Source organism: Oryzias latipes, chromosome 16, assembly GCF_002234675.1.
Source record: "Oryzias latipes chromosome 16, ASM223467v1".
Lineage (NCBI taxonomy): Eukaryota > Metazoa > Chordata > Actinopteri > Beloniformes > Adrianichthyidae > Oryzias > Oryzias latipes.
In genome coordinates this window covers 14448379-14470261 of record NC_019874.2, presented here as the reverse complement: position 1 = coordinate 14470261, position 21883 = coordinate 14448379, and the positions used below count along the sequence as shown (strand labels likewise).

General features: G+C 38.5%; 1 protein-coding gene across 2 annotated transcripts; it reads left to right on the top strand.

Moving 5' to 3' along the window:
• Nucleotides 1-188: 188 nt before the first annotated feature.
• On the top strand, nucleotides 189-21821 carry mroh1 (maestro heat like repeat family member 1). Of its 2 annotated transcripts, XM_011485077.3 has the most exons (45): nucleotides 189-297; nucleotides 1095-1174; nucleotides 1263-1408; nucleotides 5602-5733; nucleotides 5835-5997; nucleotides 6640-6738; nucleotides 6856-7007; nucleotides 7728-7868; nucleotides 8026-8118; nucleotides 8724-8802; nucleotides 9004-9117; nucleotides 9195-9268; nucleotides 9360-9482; nucleotides 9891-9998; nucleotides 10079-10223; nucleotides 10401-10441; nucleotides 10902-11043; nucleotides 11135-11187; nucleotides 11330-11437; nucleotides 11695-11814; nucleotides 11906-12028; nucleotides 12151-12297; nucleotides 12965-12991; nucleotides 14997-15119; nucleotides 15198-15277; nucleotides 15511-15652; nucleotides 15814-15909; nucleotides 16396-16500; nucleotides 16608-16743; nucleotides 16907-17019; nucleotides 17191-17343; nucleotides 17429-17485; nucleotides 17639-17736; nucleotides 17882-18047; nucleotides 18127-18293; nucleotides 18386-18523; nucleotides 18629-18743; nucleotides 18841-18987; nucleotides 19067-19133; nucleotides 19207-19328; nucleotides 19436-19585; nucleotides 19722-19856; nucleotides 19988-20090; nucleotides 20303-20368; nucleotides 20455-21821. In XM_011485077.3, exons 2-45 carry the CDS (start codon nucleotides 1153-1155, stop codon nucleotides 20529-20531), a joined length of 4908 nt encoding a protein of 1635 aa, XP_011483379.1. In that variant the 5' UTR covers nucleotides 189-297; nucleotides 1095-1152; the 3' UTR covers nucleotides 20532-21821. The 2 variants fall into 2 exon arrangements, with proteins under 2 accessions (XP_011483379.1, XP_011483380.1); XM_011485078.3 differs by lacking the exon at nucleotides 12965-12991.
• Nucleotides 21822-21883: the final 62 nt, after the last annotated feature.

The window sequence follows — 21883 nt, the reverse complement described above, 5'->3', positions numbered from 1 at the left end:
TTTTGGTGAAAACCTTCATCCTTTTAATCTTATTTTTTCCCCAAACACATTATTAATATTACGCTGTTATTACAACTAAAAAGAATATTCAGACCCACAAAAATGTGGCTTTTGTAAGTTTAGCTTAACTACTTTGTAATTGAATGACGTCACTTCCATACCTCACGCGAGTGTGGAAACGCCCCCCTGCAGCTGACGCATTCACGCTGACAAGAAGCACATGACCAGCCGTGTTTACACCTGCAGCTCCGATTGTTACTGACTCTTTCGTGCATTCAGTCAACAGCCAATCTTCTGGTAAGAGACTATTGTTTGGTGGTGTTTCGGTAGAAACCGACTTTGAATCAAATGCCACTGCCAGGCCGCGGTTCTCCCTCTCTAACTAAAGGGAAGCGGCTTCCGTATTGACGGCTTTTCGACTAGCATGCTAACTTGTGTCAGTTGGTTAGCTCGTTATACCAGCATGACCACTCAATCCAGTCATGAGTAAACATTGGGACACAAGTCCAGCAGTTATCCTGAACGCTGTATTGTACAATTTTCTACTTTTCTGATGAAATGCTTCACCGCGGTAACTGCCTCGCGCCTGCCTTCTTTTCAGAACATTTTACTAATTAGTGTCAGAAATGTCAGCTGACAGCTGCACGCAGTTAATTAAAAACACACTGCGATATTTTCCAGTTAAAATTCTATACGGGGGGGCGTTTTTGTCTTTGTGTTTTCTGCTTCGAAACCGTTCAACAATGACAGGAAACCATCATTTAGTTTTAGTTCAGCTTTTCAGCATTTAAATATTAATATTGTGAATTTTGTGAACTAACTTTAGTGCCAGCATAATGAGTGATACATTCTTAGTATTACAGTAATGAGTTGTTTTTTGGAATTCTTTATATAAAAAAAACAGTTGGCACAGATTTTTTTTTTATTTTGCCTAAAAACGGCATATTAATAGTTGAAAGACCACTGGAAATGCTTTTAGAATAGATCAAAAAATGATTCGAGTGGGACTTTTAACATTTCTATGAAGTTCAGATGAATCTGAAGTTCTAGGTTTCACACTGATATTCTGAACTTTGCAAACTCTCTGTTCTCAGGAGAAAAAGTCAAACATTTGTGACTGGCTCCAGAAAGCCAGCCATCTAGCTGTCCACCATGGACAACACAGATGTAGAACGTGAGTCTCTTTTTCTTCTCTTTTTATTTTTGTTCTTGTTGCATCACTGCTTGCCCCTCTCTAACAGTTCTTACACCTTTCTTTCCAGAGGTGACTCTGGCCCTGCTAGATGCAGCCAACGACAAGGACCCAGCTGTCCAGGAGCAGGTCAGGAAGTCTGTGTTGACTCTGGGAAAGCAGCAGCCAGACCGGGTATTAGCCATGTGTCAAGATTATCTTCTAAAACACCCTAAGGTAAAATTCTGCAATGCAGTACAGTAAACCCTTGTTTTTCGCGGGGGTTACGTTCCAAAAAGACCCCGTGATAGCCAAAATCTGTGAAGTAGAAACCTTTATTTTTTTAAACTATTATTATACAATTAAATACTCTATTATACATTGAAAAGAAAGAACAAACCAATTTACAGGCTCAAGCATTTGTTTCACAAATAAAAGTACTTTAGAAACCTTTTTATCAACAAATAACTCTGTACTGTACTGTCAAATAATAATTTTAATGAATGTGAACAGAAGGCTTCAAATCGCGGAGATTAGCCCCGCCCACCGCGACCCGAGTAATTGGATTAAACAGGAGAAAATTTAAAATGATTATGAAAAAAATACAAAGTACAGTCGGACTAATAGTGACTCAGGTGTATTTCACTGCTTTACAGACTGAGCCGCTGCATCCTGACTCCGCTCTGCAGTGTTTTTTTCTTTTGAAGCCTGCGGTGCAGCTGTGTTTGTTCGGGAGAAGAGCATAGTGATAGGCAGTTGTTGTCGCTCTTTTTTCCGCTTTGCAAAAAGATCCTTATACACGTGCACATATTAAAGAAGAAGCGGAGTGACTTTTTAGCCAATCAGAATGCAGAACACAATGCACGATGCAAATCCGTGAAGTAGCGAAACCGTGAAAAGCAAACCGCGTTATAGCAAGGGATCACTGTACCATCATTTCAATGTTCTTATTTCAGCTAAATGGTAGAGTTGCTAAATAAAACAGATTGTGACCATTCGGAGCAGCTTCTCTAGTTCTTCTGCTCAGGCAGCAAACGAACACAAACAAAGCTCCATCCAAGAACTGTATTACATAACTGTCTATCGTCTCTTAAATGTAGTCTCTTTGTAGTTTTAGCTCTAAAATGATCATTTGATCTCAGTGTAAGAAAAGATTTGTCTCAACATTAAAATGGCGTAAATGGTAAATGGCGTATACTTGTATAGCGCCTTTCTTCCTACAAGGACTAAGCGCTCTACAGTCACACACACATTCACTCACACATTCACACACTGGTGCCAAACACAGGCGCCCGCCTGCCACCAGAGGCAAGGTGGGGTTCAGTGTCTTGCCCAAGGACACTTCGACTCATGGGCGTGGAAGCCGGGAATCGAATCTGCAATCTTACAATCATAGGTCGACCGCCCTACCGCTGCACCACGGCCGCCCCATTACACACAACCAAACAAATAAAAAAACAACAACCTGCTACTGCTTAGCCAGAATCAGTTAATCAAGTGATCAAATACCCTTTTGTTAAAAACATAGTTAATCGTTCAAAACTTCCACTCATTTCAGACTTAATCAGCGTTCTCATTTCTTCTTAGGTTGGATATTATTCTCTTTGCTTGGCGTTTTAAAGCTTATGTGACTGCAGTGCTGCATACATTTGCAGGGTTGCTCTGATAACAAGTCGGTTCATTTTTCCTGTTGGCAGCGGCAGAGAAATGTGCTTGCATTTACGGTTTGATAGCTGCTAGCTGAATGGCTACAGAAAGTGTTCAGAATCCTTCCAAAATTTTTTCCCCCTCTTTGTGTCATTGCAGCTGTTTGCCAAAATAAGGAAAGTTCATTTTATTTGCAAAAAATAAATTGAAAATCTTGGGTAAAAAAAGAACAGAAGTGTAAAAATGTCTGCAAATTTACAAAAAGAAAAACGGTGATCCTTTGCTCTGTATTGAGTAGAAGCACTCTTTTGAGTGAGTACTGCCATGATTCTTCTTGGGAATGGTGCTCAATTGGATTTAAATCGGGGCTCTGGCTGGGATAGTCTAGAACTGACACAGAGTTGTTCTGAAGACACTCCTTTGTTTTTTTTAGCAGCATTTCTGGTTGGAAGGTGAACCTTTGACCCAGTCTGAGGTCCTGTGCACTCTGGAAGAGGTTTTGTTCCAAGAAATCTCTGTACTTGGCTGTATTTCATCTTTTCTTCAACAGCAGCCAGTGGTCCTGTTCTTGCTGCACCTCTGAAGAACGATGCTGCCACAACCATATTTCACTGTTGGGGATTGTGTTGGGCAGGTGATGAGCAGTGTGTGGTTTTCTCCAGACATACCGCTTAAAATGAACATGGAAAAGTTTAGTTTTGGTCTCATCAGACCAAATATTTTTATTTCCTATAGTCTTCATGTGTTTCATTTCGGCAAACTCTGGGCTTTTATATGTTTTGCATAGAGGAGAGGCTTCGATCCGGCCTCTGATCCCCAACTGATTAAACGCTGCAGAGATAGTTGACTTCGTGATATACTTTCTTCCATCTTTTCAACACTGGACTGAAACTCAGCTACAGTGAGATTTGTGTTCTTCTTTACTGCTCTTGCCGAGGCTCTTCTCCCACGATAGCTTACTTTGGCTGAGCGGCCAGGTCTTCGTAGAGTTCCTGGTCGTCCTAAAAGTCTTCAATAAAAGGAACCCCAAGTGCTGCAGAAATTCTTTTGTAACTTTGGCTCTTGGACGGGTCCTTCAACCTCATGATTCTCATTCGCCCTGACGTGCTCCATCAACTGTTAGGGGTTCTATATTGACAGGTTTGTGGCTTTCCTGAGCAAGTCAAATCAGTTTAATTAAACAAAGCTGGACTTCAGTGAGGATCACAACCAAGCATGGGATTAAATGGGTGTCACAGCAAATGGTGTAAATACGTATGACCATTGACATTTTGCTGAAATTTCTACACCTGTTTTTTTTTTTTTTTGTGAGAATAAGGGCACTCAGTGTACATTATTGAGAAAATAAACATTTCAGATTCAAAGAGAAAAATGTAAAGGGTTCTGAATGCTTTCCATGCCCGCTGTACGTTGACTTCTCTGTTTTTGAGTTTATTTATGCATTACTCGAACGGCCTCCTATTGTTTAACCACATGAGTGCTTGTAAAGTAAGGGAAGTACTTGCCTGATAATCAGGATGTGAGTTTGATGACTTGTGTTATCTCCACAAAATGTTTTTTATTTTGTTTTTTTATATTTTGTGTGGATAACATGCCACTAAGGTGTATGCTTCAGAATTTACATGTGGTCAACAGATAGTTTGTTAGCTAACTGAAATGGGGCTTAAATGCTGAAATGGGGTTTATATGTGAAATATATTTAAGATTAAGATCAACTTTTTCAATCTCCGTTGGGAAATTCAGTCAGTTTTTCAGTTAAAACAACATTTTTGACAACACTGTTATTACAGCTACCTATGTGGAACCTCAGTTCTCTTTGGAGTCACAATGTGACAGTTTATTCCAACATCTCTGGGTGGTTAAGTATTTATATGAATCTGAAATGATTCCTTCATATTACTTTGTTCTTTCAGAGTTCATTGAAAAAATATAGTTAAACCAGGGTCATTGTACTAAAGGATTTTGGTAGCTTAAAAAAGTCTGATTTGGTAGAGTAAATCTGGATTTTTGTGGCAGCCTTTACAAACATGATTTTTATTTTTTCAGCAGAATCTGTCATATTTGAAAAAAAATTTTATGTATCTAAAATCTGCAAAAAAAACTAACAAGTTTTTAGTGGCTGTTGAAAAGAGAGTAACTAAACGCACAATAATTTTTATTTTTTATTCAGCAAGAGAAATGTCAATAAGAACACATCTGATTTATGTTGTTTAACAAAAACTACTGAAATGCAGTTAAATACAGTTCATGACTCATAAAGACAGGAGTATCAGTAGATTTCCAAATGAGTAGTTAAATTATTAGGATTAAGCAAGATGTTACCTTCTTATTTTAAACTTGTATTTTTGCAGATTTATTTTGTTCTTTATGTTTTCAATTGAGCCTTTTTGACTGTTTATGTTGGACTTTATGTTGACATTATTCTTTTGTCTTCATCTTGTTGGTGTCTTTCATTTGTACCACATTTAAGGTTTGAAATGGAAGATTTAAAAAGCTTAAACCTTTTACTCGTTTTGCTTCACACACTCCCACACTGCAGTAATGCTTTACATCTATATCAAGCTCAGACAGGTACCAACCCAGCAATTATCCTCTATTGAGAGGAATTGACTCATCCATGATGCAGCACAATGTGCCTAAAATCTACTTGTTGAAGATTCAGAAAATGGCCACTGAAGATGAAATATCTTGCTGTTGCTTTGCTGTTATGTCTTCATTCGATGCTGCATCTGTGGTCCTTTGTCCTCTTAAGTTTTTTTTCTATTCCATTTCTGTCTCTGTAGTTGGTGGTGATTCATCGAGTTGTCATCCTTCAAACTATCGAGCTGATAGTGAGCACTAGGATCGAGGACGTCAGTGCTTCCAGAATCAAGAGCATAATCTCACTAGCCTCAGATGAAATGACCAGATCAAAGGTATTATCATTTCTTTTTAAACTAATTGAAGTAATTAAAGTTTTTAAATAAAATGAATTGAATTTGGTTTTCTTTTTGTATTTCCTTCACGGTCGATCCAGGAGGTCCTACCTGACTGGCAGCAGGCTGCAAGTGACATCTTGGTAGCTGTGGGAAACAAATACATCAATGACATCATGGAGGAAATTTTAAGCAAGTTCCAGCCTGGAGTTCTGCCTCATTTCTTTGTCGTCCAAACATTGGCCAACCTCTCTGACTCAAACGGTAAAAGCAGTACCTGGGGAAAAAACAAAAAGGAGGAAATGCAGTATACTGTATGCACAAATGCAAGAACTGTGTGTTGAAAATCCAGTCAACATAAAGGAACATTTTGCTTAGTTTTCATGTTTTTTTAAAAAATCTATCAAAATCAATGAAAATGCAGTTTTAATTCGAAGGGTTTGATAACTAGAGCAACTTGTGATGAAAAGCTAATCTGCTGCACGATAAAATATGAACCCCTAAAATTCATCCTGAATCCCATAAACAATTTCTGATTCCTGCGGTGGTTACAGGAAGTGTCATCTGTCTGTAGAGAGAGAACTGAACACTGAAAGCTAAAAACCAAAAAAGCTGTCTAGTGTTTATGTTCCTCTTTGCTTCTCTGGCTCTGGTGTTACTGTGAGAATGTTCCCCACCTAATCCATCACTGGTACATTAGTCTCTAATTTACTGACATTTTTGATCATTTAGCCATTGAATGAAATGCATATAGAATGTAGCTGAATGTTTAAATACAGACATATTAGTGTAGCAGATGTTTAGAAGAATTTAAAACAAATATTATTGTAGTGCATGTTTTGGGTTTTTTAAAGCAAAAAATAGTAAGTGGTAAACAGAGATTGTTGTCATCTTATTGTTCTGTAGTTTATGGGATGGTACCGTTCCTGAATGCTATTCTGGGCACCATGTTACCCATGCTGGGCATAGCCAAACAGGACAACATGAAGTGGGTCTTTTCTTCTGGTAAGAGCCACAAAACTCCCAACAAATCCTCTCTGTACAGTTTTACCTTCAGATTTTTATTTTCTAATTGCTTATTTTTCTCCTGACGATGTGCTTTTCCTTGTTTTCCGCTTCCAGCTCTGTGTCACTTCAGCGACAGCATTTTGGAGTACTTGGCCAACCTTGACAAGGCTCCAGACCCCACAGTCCGAAAGGACACATTCTGTAGTGAGATCTATGCTGCATATGACATTCTCTTCAATACCTGGATACAGAGCAGGGAGCCAAAGGTGAGACGCGTTTGAACTGAGCAAAGTGATCAGAACTGTAGCAGAAAAAACCTTAACAAGTTGCCCCTTTAGAATTTATTAATACCTCTCTTGTCAATGAAATGGGATCCCACAATGGTCTCTGATATTATGTAACAATGATAAAAGTAATAAAATAAATCAAATTTCAACTACCAAAAGTCACTCATTGACTTTTTAAGAATCCCTGCAAGTTTGAAGAAACCCTAGTTTTTGCCCACAATCTTTTTATTAGGTTTTTAATCATTAGGTTGAACGTTTCAAAACCAATGTCTGATTTTTTTTTTTTCATTGTTTTCAGTCAATTTCTATTAAGTATTTTCTTCCTTTTCACGTTATTTAAGTGATGATTGTTTTTTTTTCTTTCATCCACAAAAGGGCACGAGCAATTTGTCTTCATACAGGAATTTTGTCTTCATACATGAATCTACCAACTATATAAGGAAATAGCTAAGAAAACATGTGGAAGTGGATATGTTTAGACAATCACAAAGATGACGAGGATCTGCAGAATGCTTAATTTTTATTAAATAAAACTAAACTCCAAAGCAATAGAAGCAGTTTCAACACGTAATGCCCTAGTTTGATCTCCACCTTGTCTGTTAGCGACTTAGTTGCCGTCACAGAGGAGTGACTGTGCAGCACATCACCGTTCATTTGTCACGTCTGTCCCTTTACATCCCGTCTTCACGTCTCTTTCAGCTCAGGCTGACGGTCGCTGAAGCTGTTGGCTCAATGTGTCACCTGATGCCCAGTGATAAACTGGAGGAGCAAATTCCCAAGATCATCCCCACCATCATGAGCCTGTACAAGAAAAACAACGAGCACTATGTCATAAGCAAGGTACATGCAGTACATGATACAAATATCCAAACCTGTTTGTCATTGACATGATTTCTGTTCACATTCAAAACAATGCCTCTGCTCATCCTAACATCATTCATGCTTGTTTGTGTCAGTTCGAGTGCTGTAACACAGTTTATGTCTTTAATGTGACCAGAGTCTGTGCCAGGTCATTGATGCCTCTGTCAACATGGGCAGCAGGGTGCTGGAGACACAACTCGATGGTCTACTCTTTGTGCTTCATCAGCAGGTACCCTTTAAAACCGTAACCAATTAAAAATCACAGGGTTTTACATGAGTTGACTATGGATATGAACAGACACGACATGTTTTTGTGCCATTTTACAATGGCACAAATGATACATGCATAACTGCCGGTATACCTAATGACACAAATTAACCATTTCAAAAAATCCATATTTTTTTGTGAGATTTAGACTGCAAGTGTTAACTGCTATATTTTAACAGATTTACTCTAATTGCAGTCAATGTAATGTTATTTGGAAATGTAAAAAGGCCACTTCTATGTTCCAATTACATCAATCCTTTTTGTAGAGATGTATGAGGAAACCCTTGGTCTTAATCTCCTTATAAGCAATAATCAACTGTTAAAAATAATTATTCTGGTGTTTTTTTGGATTTGTGCATAAAATAAGTGAGGTTGCATAATAAATACTGTTTGATAAATGGTGATTCCAGGTTTGTGTGTTTAAAAAAAAAAAAAAAAAAAGTCATACTGAGGCAGGACTGTCGTTTGTTTTTGTTTTACATGACTGTTCTACCGTTTTAATGATATCCAATTTCACAGTGAAGCTGACTGATTGGATCCATGAATATTTACTTTGTCCCGCTTAGGTCTGTGCCCCTGTTGACTACAGTGATCCACCTACTGTCAAAAACCACAACGAAATCCTGCGCTGTTTCAGTTTGCTTGGTATGCAACTTCTGTTCCTCTTTGAACCCTGATGTAAATGCAAAGTTCAGTTTTGAACATTTATACTTCAAATACATATTAGCTCACCTGGGTAATGTGATCATGCATGAGTTTGTCAGACCAGATCTCCTCAGTAAACAATGTTAACTGTCACAAGCTTCTGTTTGTCACATTCGACTTCTCCATGTGCTGTTCTTTCAGTGAACTCTTTCCCAGACCGGCTGGTGATGTTTGTTCTGCAGAAGCTGGAGAACAGTAATGAACGCAGCAGGATGGGCTCCCTGGCTGTGCTTCGTCACTTGATTAACTCATCCAGTGAGGAAGACACACACAGTCTTAGTTTTCACTTCATCCATTTCATTTTGAACCAAACGCTTTGAAATATGTTGTAGCTGCTACAATGGAGAGTAAAAAGCTGCTCATTCTGGCCAGCATAAGACAGCCAATGGCAGACCACAGCAATAAGGTACCGCCTCCTCACTTAAATCTCTGTATGAAGATGTACACTTTCTTTTCTCTTTATCTTTTCAACACTTTTGTCCGTTTTTGCCTCTAAGGTTAAGAAGCGTGTGGTGCAAGTAATCAGCGCCATGGCACATCACGGATACCTGGAGTTGGAGGGAGGGGAGTTATTGGTTCGATTCATCGTTCAAAACTGTGCTTTACCGGATACATTCCAGGTAAACCGCTTAACTCATTGATGACACCACTTCCTGGGATTGCTGTTAGGCTTATTTAGAATTGGAGATAATTGTTTTGCTGTCATTGGGCTGATTATGACTATGAATCAGTAAAACATCACTGAATGCAGAAAACAAAAATATCTTAAATAAAACAAGTTTAGTTAAAAATTGGTTACAGATGTTTGTAAAATGTATCTTTTTTGCAATAAACTTACAAAGTTATTTTAGTTTTAATTTTAATTCTCAAAGTTGGTTAGCAGTCAGGATTGCGGCTCTTTGCAGAAGGAAAAATCACTTTTTTAAAGTGTGCAACTAAAGTTTTTCTTCTTTTTAAATGAAATTTCAGGGCTGACTGTATTTAATGTAAATGCTATTTCCACTCTCTGCTTGTGTTTGTGTCTGCAGCGAAGCCAAAGACCCACTGATCCAGAGGAAGTGACTAATGAGGCATTGAGGACAATGTGTGACAACACTCTTCATCTCCTGACTACCACTGTTGGACGACTAGCTGATGTGAATCTATATTTGTTTTGCAGTCTGCCTGTAGAAAACATGTTTCAAAATGTCTAACATTTACGCTTTTATTTTGGAAGGTTCTATGGCCCAAGCTGCTGTATTACCTGACTCCTTCCCAGTACAGCAATGCCACCAGTCCTCTCTGTAAGAGCCTCATCGTGCTGGGCAGCAAGAAGAAAACCGGCCAGGAGCCCAGTTTCAACATAGACTTTAAACAGGAAGGTTGGTGAATAAATGATGGACCAGGTTTCTCTTTAGTCCAAACAGTTTACTTCTGTTGAAGATGATTTTTTTTTAATGTAGATGTAGAATATATTTTGAATATATGATTTACCGTAATTAATCCAGGTTTAACTGATCAACTTCATGCTAAATGTGTCTTCTGTCTTTTTCTACCAGTCAATCTTCCATCTCCTCAGACACTCATGATCAGACTACTGGTAAGCATTCAGACACTTCATCTAACTTCCTGTAAACGTAACTCTACATGTGTAGAAAGAGGAGCTAAATTGGCCAAACTGTACAGTAAATTAAATGTTTTAGACAGTTAAAAGTCTAATGCGGCATGTGATTAAATTGTAATTATTGCATCAAATATCCTAAATATCATGAAATAGCATAGTCATACTTATTTGATTTGAATCTTTATTTGCAAACATGTATTACGGTAAATGTTTCTTTTTTATCTTTAAGGAAAATCTTTTAGATTTTATTTTTTATGCTATTTTTTAATTCATTTTAAAGAGGTTTTGATCCAAAACAGGAACATATAAAATGTAATTTTGGTTGGGTTTATTACTGGTTCTATTATTTTCTAAAAATGAAGTATAATTGTAAAATGAACCTGTATTTTTTTGCTTCCCTCTGTTTGTGTCCTCATTCGGGGTTGTTGTATTCTAGGTCAATGCAGCATTTCCATTTAACAGCAGAGGTCATGGCGCTCCGTCCCTCTCCCTCCTCCAGGTCCTCAGCATCAACATACACCCGAACGCAGAAACTCTGTGGGAAAAGGAGATACCGCCTCTGCTTGCAATGCTGGAGGGTAGAAAAATGGTTCCTTCTAATGTTTATTTCCTGAAAGAAAACCTATGTTGTGCTTGAACTGCTTTCCTAATATGTCCTGATGTTAACAGAGTCAACGGCAGAAAGCCTAGACAAGAAACAGTGGGATGAGAAGATGCTGAAGGTCTGCTGTTTTTAATCTTCAATGTGGTTTTCTGAGCCAGAAGTGCCATTAATGTTGATTTAAAGAAAATAATGGTTTCTTTACTGTAAAAACATCTGCTTTAGTGAGTCAACAGTGCAAACATTTGAGAAATATTCCACAGCTCTTGTCTGAAACCCTGGCGGTGATTGAGAATGAAAAATGGGTGTGTTCCCTGGCCGCTGAGGCAACAAAGTACCTCTCTACGTACAACAACGCCCAAGAGGAAAAGGTAAGAGTTTTCTTGATTTGAACATTTTTCTGTTCAAAAAGTGCAATATGAATAGAAGTCGGCAGTTTTGCCTCACTAAAACCTTCACAGAAAGCTGAACACCCACTGGAAACAAAAGCTTTGATTCTTAGTTTACCGGTAGTTTATTCTTATGATCTTCCTGCTAAATAAGGTTGTTGGTGAGAACCGAGCAAATCTCCTCTCAGTGAAGCAAAGTGAACACATGGCAACATTGTCTTTTGCATTATTTTTTATAGAGTTTCCTGTATCGATGCATTGGGGTGACACTGCAGCACTGTTTCAACAAGGAGTTTGTGAAAAAACAGCTCCAGGAAATCCTCCTTGCTGCACGACACAATGACGCTGTGGAAAGAGAGGTTTGTCACACGCAAAGACAAACGAGCAAACCCTAAATGGCTTGCATTGTGCTTTTCTTTTGTTTTCATTCCTTTCTTCTGTGTTGATCAGGGAGTAGCAATGGGCATCGGTCTGTGTGCCAACAGCCACTTAGAAGGAACCCTAGCTAAGCTGGAGGAGTTTGGGAAATCGGACGCCTTTAAAAAGTCGCAAAGCATCTTCAACCTGCTCAAAGTACTAAGATGTCATATTGAAACCTTTCTGTTACATTTGAAAATTTAGAGATTCAATAATATATTTGTTTGTTGAAGTCTGTCTAATGAAACCTTTATATCGCTCACTTTTGTCCACTGTAGGATCGCAATGAAGTCGAGGTGGAGAAGGTGAAAAGCACTTTGATTCTCTGCTATGGACAGGTAGCTCTAAACGCGCCGCCAGAAACGATCCTGAACCGCATCGATCAAGACATCCTGCGCTCCATTAGCAAACACTTTAATACCAAGGTATTAAACATGTCCCAAGAAATGAGCAGCTGTTCCAATCAACTTATTTTTATTTTTTTATAAAAGGAAAGTTTATTGATAGAGAGGACCCACTGTTGTCTAACCAGTTCAGAATTTAATGCATCCTTTTAGCATCTAAACTAAAGGCTCTCTTGACATATAGCAGATTAAGTGGTTAAACTGGGATATGTTTCTGTTAAGAATGCAGTAGAGTTCATTTTAGTTAATAGAAAAGAGTTGTATCTTGGCAAGCATTGCATCTAGTCGTTATCTTGTGGATTGACTCCTATTTTTAAGTCCTAGCATTGGAGGATCATTGCTGGAGACTCGTGACCTGCAAGCATTTTTGACGTAATCTTGTTAAAGCTTGTTTTCTCCAAAGAACGCTGACTTTGTCGCTGTCTTTGGGCTTTTGGAGGTTGGCCGTTTGAAAGAAACGATGTCACTATGTCGGCATCCTGCAAACACTATCATGTGACTGGGATAATTGTCACTTAAGCAATAAACAAATGTCACGAGCAGCTTATTTCCCACTTGTTTATGGAGTGTGGTTTATTTTTAAAAAAATGTAAACTCACATTTAGTGGTAACTGTAAAAATCTCACATGTGAAAGTTCCTTATTCATTGCAAACAAGCTTATCATCACCTCTTTTTTTTTTTATACAGGTTCTGGGGATAAAAGTAGAGACAAAGGTATTGTAGCAGGACCGATGGGGCTCTTTAGTTTAATTATTTTCTTGTATTCTTACTTAGCTCTTGGGGTTATTTTCATTCTCCTCCTCTTGTGCTCTTACAGATTTTCCTGAAAGTTTTTATGTTCAAAAATGCAGCTTTTGTTTTAGTTTTCTTTAGAGGCTCATGCTAAGCTCATTTGCATCTATTTTAAGGTTTTCACAATGAACCCATGTAACAGGAAAATTTTAGCTTATTCTGTTTACCGTATTTTCCGGACTATAAGTCGCCCTTTTTTTCATAGTTTGGCAAGGGGTGCGACTTATACTCCGCAGCGACTTATATATTAGAAATAAATTGAAATAAATACATTGTTAACCCTCCTGTTATGTTCATTTGTGAGGAACAGAGATGATGTTCCTGGGTCAATTTGATGTATGAGGTATGTTAAGTGTTAAAAGTATGTTAAGTGACTCAGAGAATCAGCAAACTTTTTTTTACAGTAAGATCTTGAAGGCTAACAACATAATATTCTATTTTCCAATGATTTCATAGATTCAGAAATGGAATAAAAATGACAACTGTTTCTACAAATACAGGATGAAAACAGAGTATTGGTTGGCCAATGATGCTTCATGAAAAGAATAAATAAATAAGTTTGAGAAAGAATTACTGTAAAATTATGAGATAAACAGTCTGCTATGATTGTGTCATATGAGGTTATTAGTGAAAGTTATTAGTTCTTGGTCTCAGATTTTGTCAAATCAATTTCCCGTCAAAATGCGACTTATAGTCCAGTGCGACTTATCTGTGTTTTTTTTCTACTTTAAATGCATTTTTGGGCTGGTGTGACTTATACTCCGGTGCGTCTTATAGTCCGGAAAATACGGTAACTAATATGCTTTTGGACATTTGGAGTATCACTTAAAGCTGTGAGATGCTGACAGGAACAGAAAAGAAAGTTGTCGATCCATCTGAGGTCTGTTAGGCTCACTAACGGTTCAAATGTTTCAGTTCTTGGAGTATAAAAAGCTACCTTTCTAGCAGTATCCAAACCAATCTCCATGTTTTGTGCCTACTTGATATCAGCTTGGCTGTGACCTGATTTGCTGATGAGCATCAACTTACATCAAGAAGCAAGAGCTAGTTTTTTTTTTTAGTGGAAGGCAGGGACTGAATACTTAATTTCTTTTCTCTCTTTTTGGCACATTATCATCAAAATGTTTCACCAATTACTAAATTTAAATGTGAAGAGAGGGAATTTCAAAGTTACATTTTAAAATTAAAATAAATTAAAACAATTCCAGGAAGATGCTTCAACAAGGTCAAAGGTAAAGGCCAGATCAACGGTTCTAGGGTAGTTACAGTAACTGTGAGAGAATGTCGTCTTCACAGACTTTATTTCATTTTGAAAGAAAACTTTGTTATATCTATTAGTAACAGTAATGTATTTTTGTGTCATGTTTTAGATGAGTTTAGTGAGAAGCTGCATTTACATAAAGACTTTTGCTCAATCCTAAGTCAGACTTTAACAAATTCTCTACTCGAAGATCAATTTTGATTGAGCTTTCACTTTGAGTTCTTTTTATTTTCTTTTGATTCTTTTACATTGTGATTATTTTTTTATTCCTAATTTTACCACTAGTGCTCTCAATGTTTGTTTTTTTTAACTAATTTCTAACTGGGTTCTCTCTTCAGGCTTATCTGGTTCTTTGTAGACCAGAATCTGCAGGTGGTTTGTTGCTGTATCTTTCCTTCAATCTGACTCCTTAAAACTTCTCTCCATCCGTAGGCATGGAAGATCAATCTGCAATTTTTCAGTTTGGGATTGATTTAAACTGTTGAGCTTGATTTCAGTTTTTGCTTTGGAGAATCTATCTGACCGTGTTCTTGGTGATCATATACGTTTGGAAAAACGTTTCCCACTTCTATCATTTCTTTGATTTTCTTTTTTTTTTTTTTTTTGTATTTCTCTCATTAACTTTTGTTGTGCCTCCACTTCTGCATGTCTGTTTCTCTTATACAGGACCTGACAATGAAGCTCAGTTTGATCCAAAGTGTTGGGTTGATAGCCAAAGCAATCGGCGTGTGTGTGAAGAAACAAGGCTACGTCTTCTCTCGAAAGCAGGAGCTCATCTCCGTTATGCTGGTCAGTGTTACGATGAAAGCCCAACTTTGTCATTTCCCTTTTATTTTCTGTCTGACGTGTATCACCTACACTGAGCAGGATTTCATCAAGTCGGAGCAAACCGACTCACTGAGGACTCCAGTACGTCACCTGGTGATGAGCACCTGCGCCAACCTCCTGTATCCTTTGCTTCAATGCTTTGCAAAAGGAATTTTCTTATAACACAGCAGAGTTTTCAGTGCTTGAAATGGGATCAGCATGATTTTGTGGGATGTAAAGGCTCAAAGCAGAGGAAGAGTTGAGATTATCATATTTTATTAAATGTCTACATTGAGTGATCATATTACATATATGACATCAACCATTACTGGACTCTTTTTCATCGTTTTATCTTTGACCATGAGTGCTTCAGGACTCTGGAACCAGCACTGACGGAGAACGAAAGCTTTGACCTGCTAAAGGTGTGTGTTAACAGTGTGTTTTCACTGCCACCTGAGACGCACACTCCAGAAAAAATCAAAGAGGAGGACTTCCTTGACCCCAAGCAGAGACAGGTGAGCTAAAACACACAGAGATGTGTGGAAACACATAATCCCTGGAACCACACCTTATTTCAAGGAGTTGCCAAATCCAAAATTACTCATGTTAACCTTTAAAAATGTTGAAATGTAAAACGACAAACAAAATAAAAATGTGTTACTGCTTGACTTGACAGGCCTTATACAAAGACACGCTGGCTGCACTGCAGGAGCTGCTGAAGAGCGTACTAGCCAGAGATCCCACCCCCGACGGTTTGCAGAATGTCTTTAAGGTGAAACTTGATCCTCTTTTATGTTTACCTTAATTCCAAATATATAAATATATATTCATGAGGCATACGCACTTCTAACCTGTTAAACACAGTTGTATTGGTGTAAAAATCACTTTAGTTGTCATTTGGTTCAGGTAAGATTTATGTGGACTTCAAAAACTCATACTTAAGACTCTTTACTTGAGTACTTACTCTTAGTAACTAGAATTATTTTCTTAAAATAAGAAATCTTTTGAAGACTATTTTTCTTACTCTATTGCCTTTTTTTTTTTTTTTTTTTAATTTAATTATTATTATTTTCCCACCTAAAAAAAAGTTGAATTTTTGACTTATTTCTGGGCGGCCTGTTTTTGCAGTGTGCTCTAGTTCCTCTATTAGTAAACATACATTTATTTTTTTTTTTACATCCTTGCTAAATGCACAGATTTCTGCTTTTTCTGTTTTTTGTTTTTTCATCTTGTGAGGTGTGTTGTTGTGTTTTTGCAGCACATTGAAACATGGCTGAACTCTGGGCGGGACCATGAGAGGGAGAGAGCCATCATAGTCACCTCCCACATACTAGCTTACTTTCTGGACAACCTGAACGTCAAGGTCAGAGATCCTCCCCCTCTGAACATCACACTCTAAAGTCTGCTTGGTGACTAGCAGTAGCATCGACGTGCATCACGTGTGTCACATTTTTGTGTTGGTTTGTCCAGAACATGGTATCTTTTCATAATGTTGGAGCTTTGTTGGGTCGACTGTCTCCTCGATGTTCGGACCCTCTTCCTGCCATACGTGCTGCTGCTATAGACTGCATATACTCCCTGCTTTACATCCAGCTGCGATATGAAGGTACACCATCGTGTGAAGAAATGTACTCAAAGATACTGTCTTCAGTCTGTTATGCTACAGTGAAGATGGTAGAAGTTCTCAGATCTTTGTATTCATGCCAGTCTACATTTCCTGTATTTTTATGTAAGAGGTTTGGGAAGGTTTCAAAATGTCTTTTTTGTAGGGTTCTCCTTGGATTATAAGGATGACGCTGTTGAAGGTCTGCTGCCTTTTAAGGATGAGCTTGAAAATCCGGACCACTCTGTTCTTTACAAGACCTGTTCAGACCTTACCAAGGTAAATGCAGAGCCCCTCTGCAAAGCTGGGGGGTTTATCCTTAAAATAAGTGTTTCTTTATTTCTGTTTGTATCTCAAGCAGTTTTTACCACTCATCAATGGACCTTTTCCCTGGAAATGTTCATCTGTGTCCCCCAAAATATGTAGATTGTTATGACTGTGTTTTTTCAGGTGATGAGCAAGCGTCTGCCTCAGCAGCAGCTGACCACGTTGGTCTTCATGTTGTTTGAAGGGCTCGTCGACAGTCAAACCAACTGCTGCAGGGCTTCATCCGTCATCCTAAATACTCTGCTGAAGAATAGAGGAGGTGGACTGCAAGATCTGGTAAAGTTCCCTGGAAACACGCACATGCTTATAAAGCCCTTTTGTTGAGATCCATTTAAAGTGTTTGTCATGACCTGCGCTGTAGGTCCCTGAGATGCTGGAGGTGCTACATGTGTGTCTGCAAAGCATTACAGATGAACAAGTAAATATTTTACATGCCTACATTTTTTTTATTAAAATATATTTTTTTTATCTTCTTTTTTTGGTTATTAAGACTTTTTACAGGAACTGAAGTGTTTCATGTATGGTAAAAAGCAACAGTAACAGAAAAATGCTCTGTCTTGATTTGTTTCAGGTGAAAGTGGCAGTGGGACAGACGGTACTGATTCTAGCATCTCAGCATCTGCAGACTGTCATCAACACACTAATCAATCAGCCGCTTCCTTATGACAGGTTTGTGTTCAAACTATATTCCCACCAGTTTGTCCACTAAATGTTTTTTTTCCATGTTGCTAAACGTTCAGTTTTTTATTCACATTATACTTTACCTTCATGCTTCTTTCTTCAATGGTAATGAATGTTTGGTTTTACCGAGCAGCTGGACCAGCGAGATATGGATGTCTTTGGGGGCAGACCCGATTGTAGCCACTCAGATCATAGAAATGGTGATGGAGAAGCTTGTCGTCATGGCTCCCTACGTTGACAAGAAGGAGATGATGACAAGGGGAGGGACAACAAAGGTGGCCACCAGTCCGCCACTGGCTGTAAGTGACACCCTCTTGTATATCATATGTAAAGGGTGATGTGACATTGTGGTCATGTCGGCATACTCTTTGTGTTCAGATGACATGTGGTCTCAAAGAGCTCCTTTTAAACGGCAACTGTCAGGAGCCCACAGTCAGCCTGTTTCCTCGCCTCTTCTCCTGCCTCACTGTCCGACTGGGAGCAAGTGTCGGCGTCTCCGCACCTAAAGACAACACCACCAAAAATCCATCCATCCATGTAGCAGGGTAGGAATTTTTATTCCTAGGTGAAGGTTGTAAAATGTATTTGATCGATAACGTACATCTTAATGCCGTCTCCTTTTTCAATCCTGTTTCAGGGTAGCGGCCGACGCTCTCAGAATCTTGTTGGCGCGAGTCCAGTTAGATGAGGTGTCCAAAAGACTGGAAGAAGATAAAGCTTGGGATGCAATAAAGGAACCAAGCACACACATTACTGGAGTGACTTTATTAGCAAAGTAATGAAAAATAAGTCTAAGAGCCACAGATACAGTCATGCACCTTCATCTCTGCAAACACTAAGATGCAACTGTTAACTTTGAATGCTGCTGTTCTGTATGCAGGGCAATGGCAAAGCATGCTGGTCCCAGGTTGCCTGCTATCATAGAGTGTATGTGTCCGTTCCTCAACAACATTTATGAATGTCAGAGAATCACAGTCACAGCTTTCTTCTCTGAGGTGACGAGCACAGCATATTTAGAGCAAACTAACTGAAGGGGAAGCAGACGGTGCAGAGCATTAACAGTCTCTTCTCTTTGTCATTCCCTCATCTCAGCTGCTCAACCACCACGTGGTGACTGAGCTGATGCTAATAGATGTGTTACTGAACAACATGATGGAGAGGGTATCGGATCCATGCTGCACCGTTCGCATGTTGGCCGTTCGAGGGTTGGGGAACATCGCAACAGGATCGCCTGAAAAGGTAAACGCAGACAGAAGCCTATAGAGATGCTCTAAAGGTGTCTGTTTTCTCACTGCTTCTTGGTTCGTGATGCTGAAAGGTGAACAAATATGCCAAGGAGCTGCTGGCAGCCATGAGCTCAGGAATGGAGGAGAAGGATGATCCAGGTGGGGGAACAGTACCGTGTGATAGCTGATGTAAGAAATGCTCCTCACTCATCAAGTCGCCTCCTTTCTGCAGGTAAGCTGATTGCTCACGAGGCCATGTCTGGACTGTCCAAAGTCCTTCAACACCTGGACGAGAAGAATATCCACCTACTCGTAGTTTACATCTTCATGAAGATCAAACCATTTTTGGAAAGTGTAAGTCTTTGAGTAACTGTCAGCAAAAGTGACACCTGTTTTAGGTAAAGTGGGATGAATTTGGACCGACTCCTCAAACGGCGTCCTAAGACTCTCTACTTCTTTAGGAGAATGATGACATCCGCTATGCCTCCATCCTTCTGATGGGAAACCTGTCCAAGTTTGGTTCAGGAGAGCCCGTGTTCAAAGACCAGATCCACAATGTTCTGGTCAGCCTGCTGTTACACCTGGTTGACCCAAACCCACAAGTGGTTAAGGTACAACTAAGAAGAAGAAGAAAAAAATAATATTTATTTCAGAGTGGGCAAATAACTAATGTAATTTCTTACAGGAAGGAGTTATTATTATTTTTATTAAATTTTTTACATTTATTTATTTTTGGTTTTTTTCCAGGCTAGCAAGTTTGCCATGCGAGTGTGTGCTCCTGTGGTGGGTTCAGAGCAGATCACTGCCATGTTTCAGAACCATCTACATGATGACAAGAGCTTGCACTATGGAGAGTTCATCAACGATCTCACGAAGTATCTGGTAAGCAGGGCTCTCTGCAGATACATTTACTTTGTTGGGATAACTTCTGCTGTTTCATATTTGGACAAAGAACAGAGCAGAAATCAAGCTTTTTTACTTTGATGATCTGTTTAATGTTTTTTTGGTTATAGATTCAAGATTTTCCTGGCATGCTGAACTTCTACCACATCTCAGTGATCCAGTTCTTCAAGAGTAATTGGCCTGAAGTCAGAGCAGCAGCCGCCATGTTTATAGGTACTGTAGCACCTTTACCTGTTTCTGAATGCACTGATCAGATTCCAGGTTACTGCCAAAAAATACTTGTCGGTTTTTCTTGGGATTATTCCTTTTTTCTCAGAATAACAACTGTTATCCACTTGAACAATCTGCAGCCTCCTTTTCAGTCTCTTATGATATGTAAATGCAAAGTTTCCTAAACTTGTTTGATTTCATTGGTCTGTCATCAGGGTTTCTGCTGGGAAATCTTCACCAGGAGCATTTCTCCCAACTCAACATGGCCACAGTCACAAACGGTAGCACGTCCTTCAAAATAAGACTTGATTCTGTGTTTTTTTTTGTGTGTTTTTAGCTCAAATGTTTGTGGTTTATGTTTTTACAGGTTTAGTGATGCTGCTTCAAGATTCAGATCCTGTGGTTCGAGTGAAGGCTGCTGAGGCCATGGGCCAATTTCATTGACACACACACACGCGCACACACACATCCTGGTCTTGGTCAGCAGAGTTCATCAGTCATGGAGCCCTCTACAGATGCCTAATAAAGAGCAAAACCTTCATTCCAATTGCAATATCCAGCCAAAAGCTCCGCAAACATTCAAACCAAACGGACTAATAAAGAAAATAGTCTGTAGTACATTTATAGATGTTCCTTTTTCATACTGAAAACATGCATTATTGTACACATGCATAAGTACTTAAAAACATTGCTTAGCTTCTTCTCACTTAACCTATGGTACTTGAAGGAGCTAAGCTGATTATTAACTATGTTTTGGTGACTAAGGACCATGTTTATAGACCGTCTTTATAGTTAGATGTGAGGATGCAATAGATTTATTCTACTGGTAAATTTTACTAAACGTGTTGAACTTTTTGTTCAAAAGAACAAAAACTAATATTTTAGAATATATTTAGTTTCTTCAACGGTTAAATGTGCAATGATATGATTATATGATAGATAAACAATGACAGCAAAATGTAGCTCACTTGAACCACGCCTGATCTACAATCCATCCGTTCTAACATTTTTTGTATTTTGACCATGTAATTAGACAGTTAGACATTTTAACATATGAACAGATTATTTAGAAGAAGAGGAAAACTTCATTATTTCCAGTTAAACAATTAAAATATCTGGAGCCATATCTTCTCATTTGATTACTTCTTCAAAACGGACAGTGATGTTCATCATTGACTTTAATGGCTTTGGCCTTTTCTGTTGGGTTTTAGTTCCACATCCTGAAAATAGCAGCAGTTCATGCATTTAACAGTCCAGCTTAAATGAGTGCCAAATGTCCGTTAGGGTTCTGTACTACCGTATATATTTTTTTGCGGTTCTCAAATTGAATGTCAAAAATGTTTCAGTATACCCTTTGTATGAGTGTGGAAAATGGGTGACTTACCTTTGTGTCAGTGTTTGTGTGACTGATATGTTCTAGTAACAATGTTTATCATGTAAAAAAAGAAAACCAAACAAACCAACTTCATGTGGGTTTTTGACGACCAAAATTTTCAATAAGAAGGCCGCTGCACTGTCGTTTGCTGTTGAGAATACTTTCATATTTTTCTTTGCACTTTAAATCTCAGACTTGAGTTTCTTAAGAAAAAATGTGAAAAAATGTTCTGTTGTTGGTCTCTCCATGAATCATTCCAATTTTTTTGATTTTAAATGTGTTGCAATATGTGCTTTCTTTTGTTGGTTCTGAGTTTATGCCCAAACAAAAAGAATAAAAGGATTTTTGCCCATAATTGACATTCATTTCTCTTTATTTTGAACCACAGCTTTTCGTGCTTTTACATAGTGACTTGATTTCT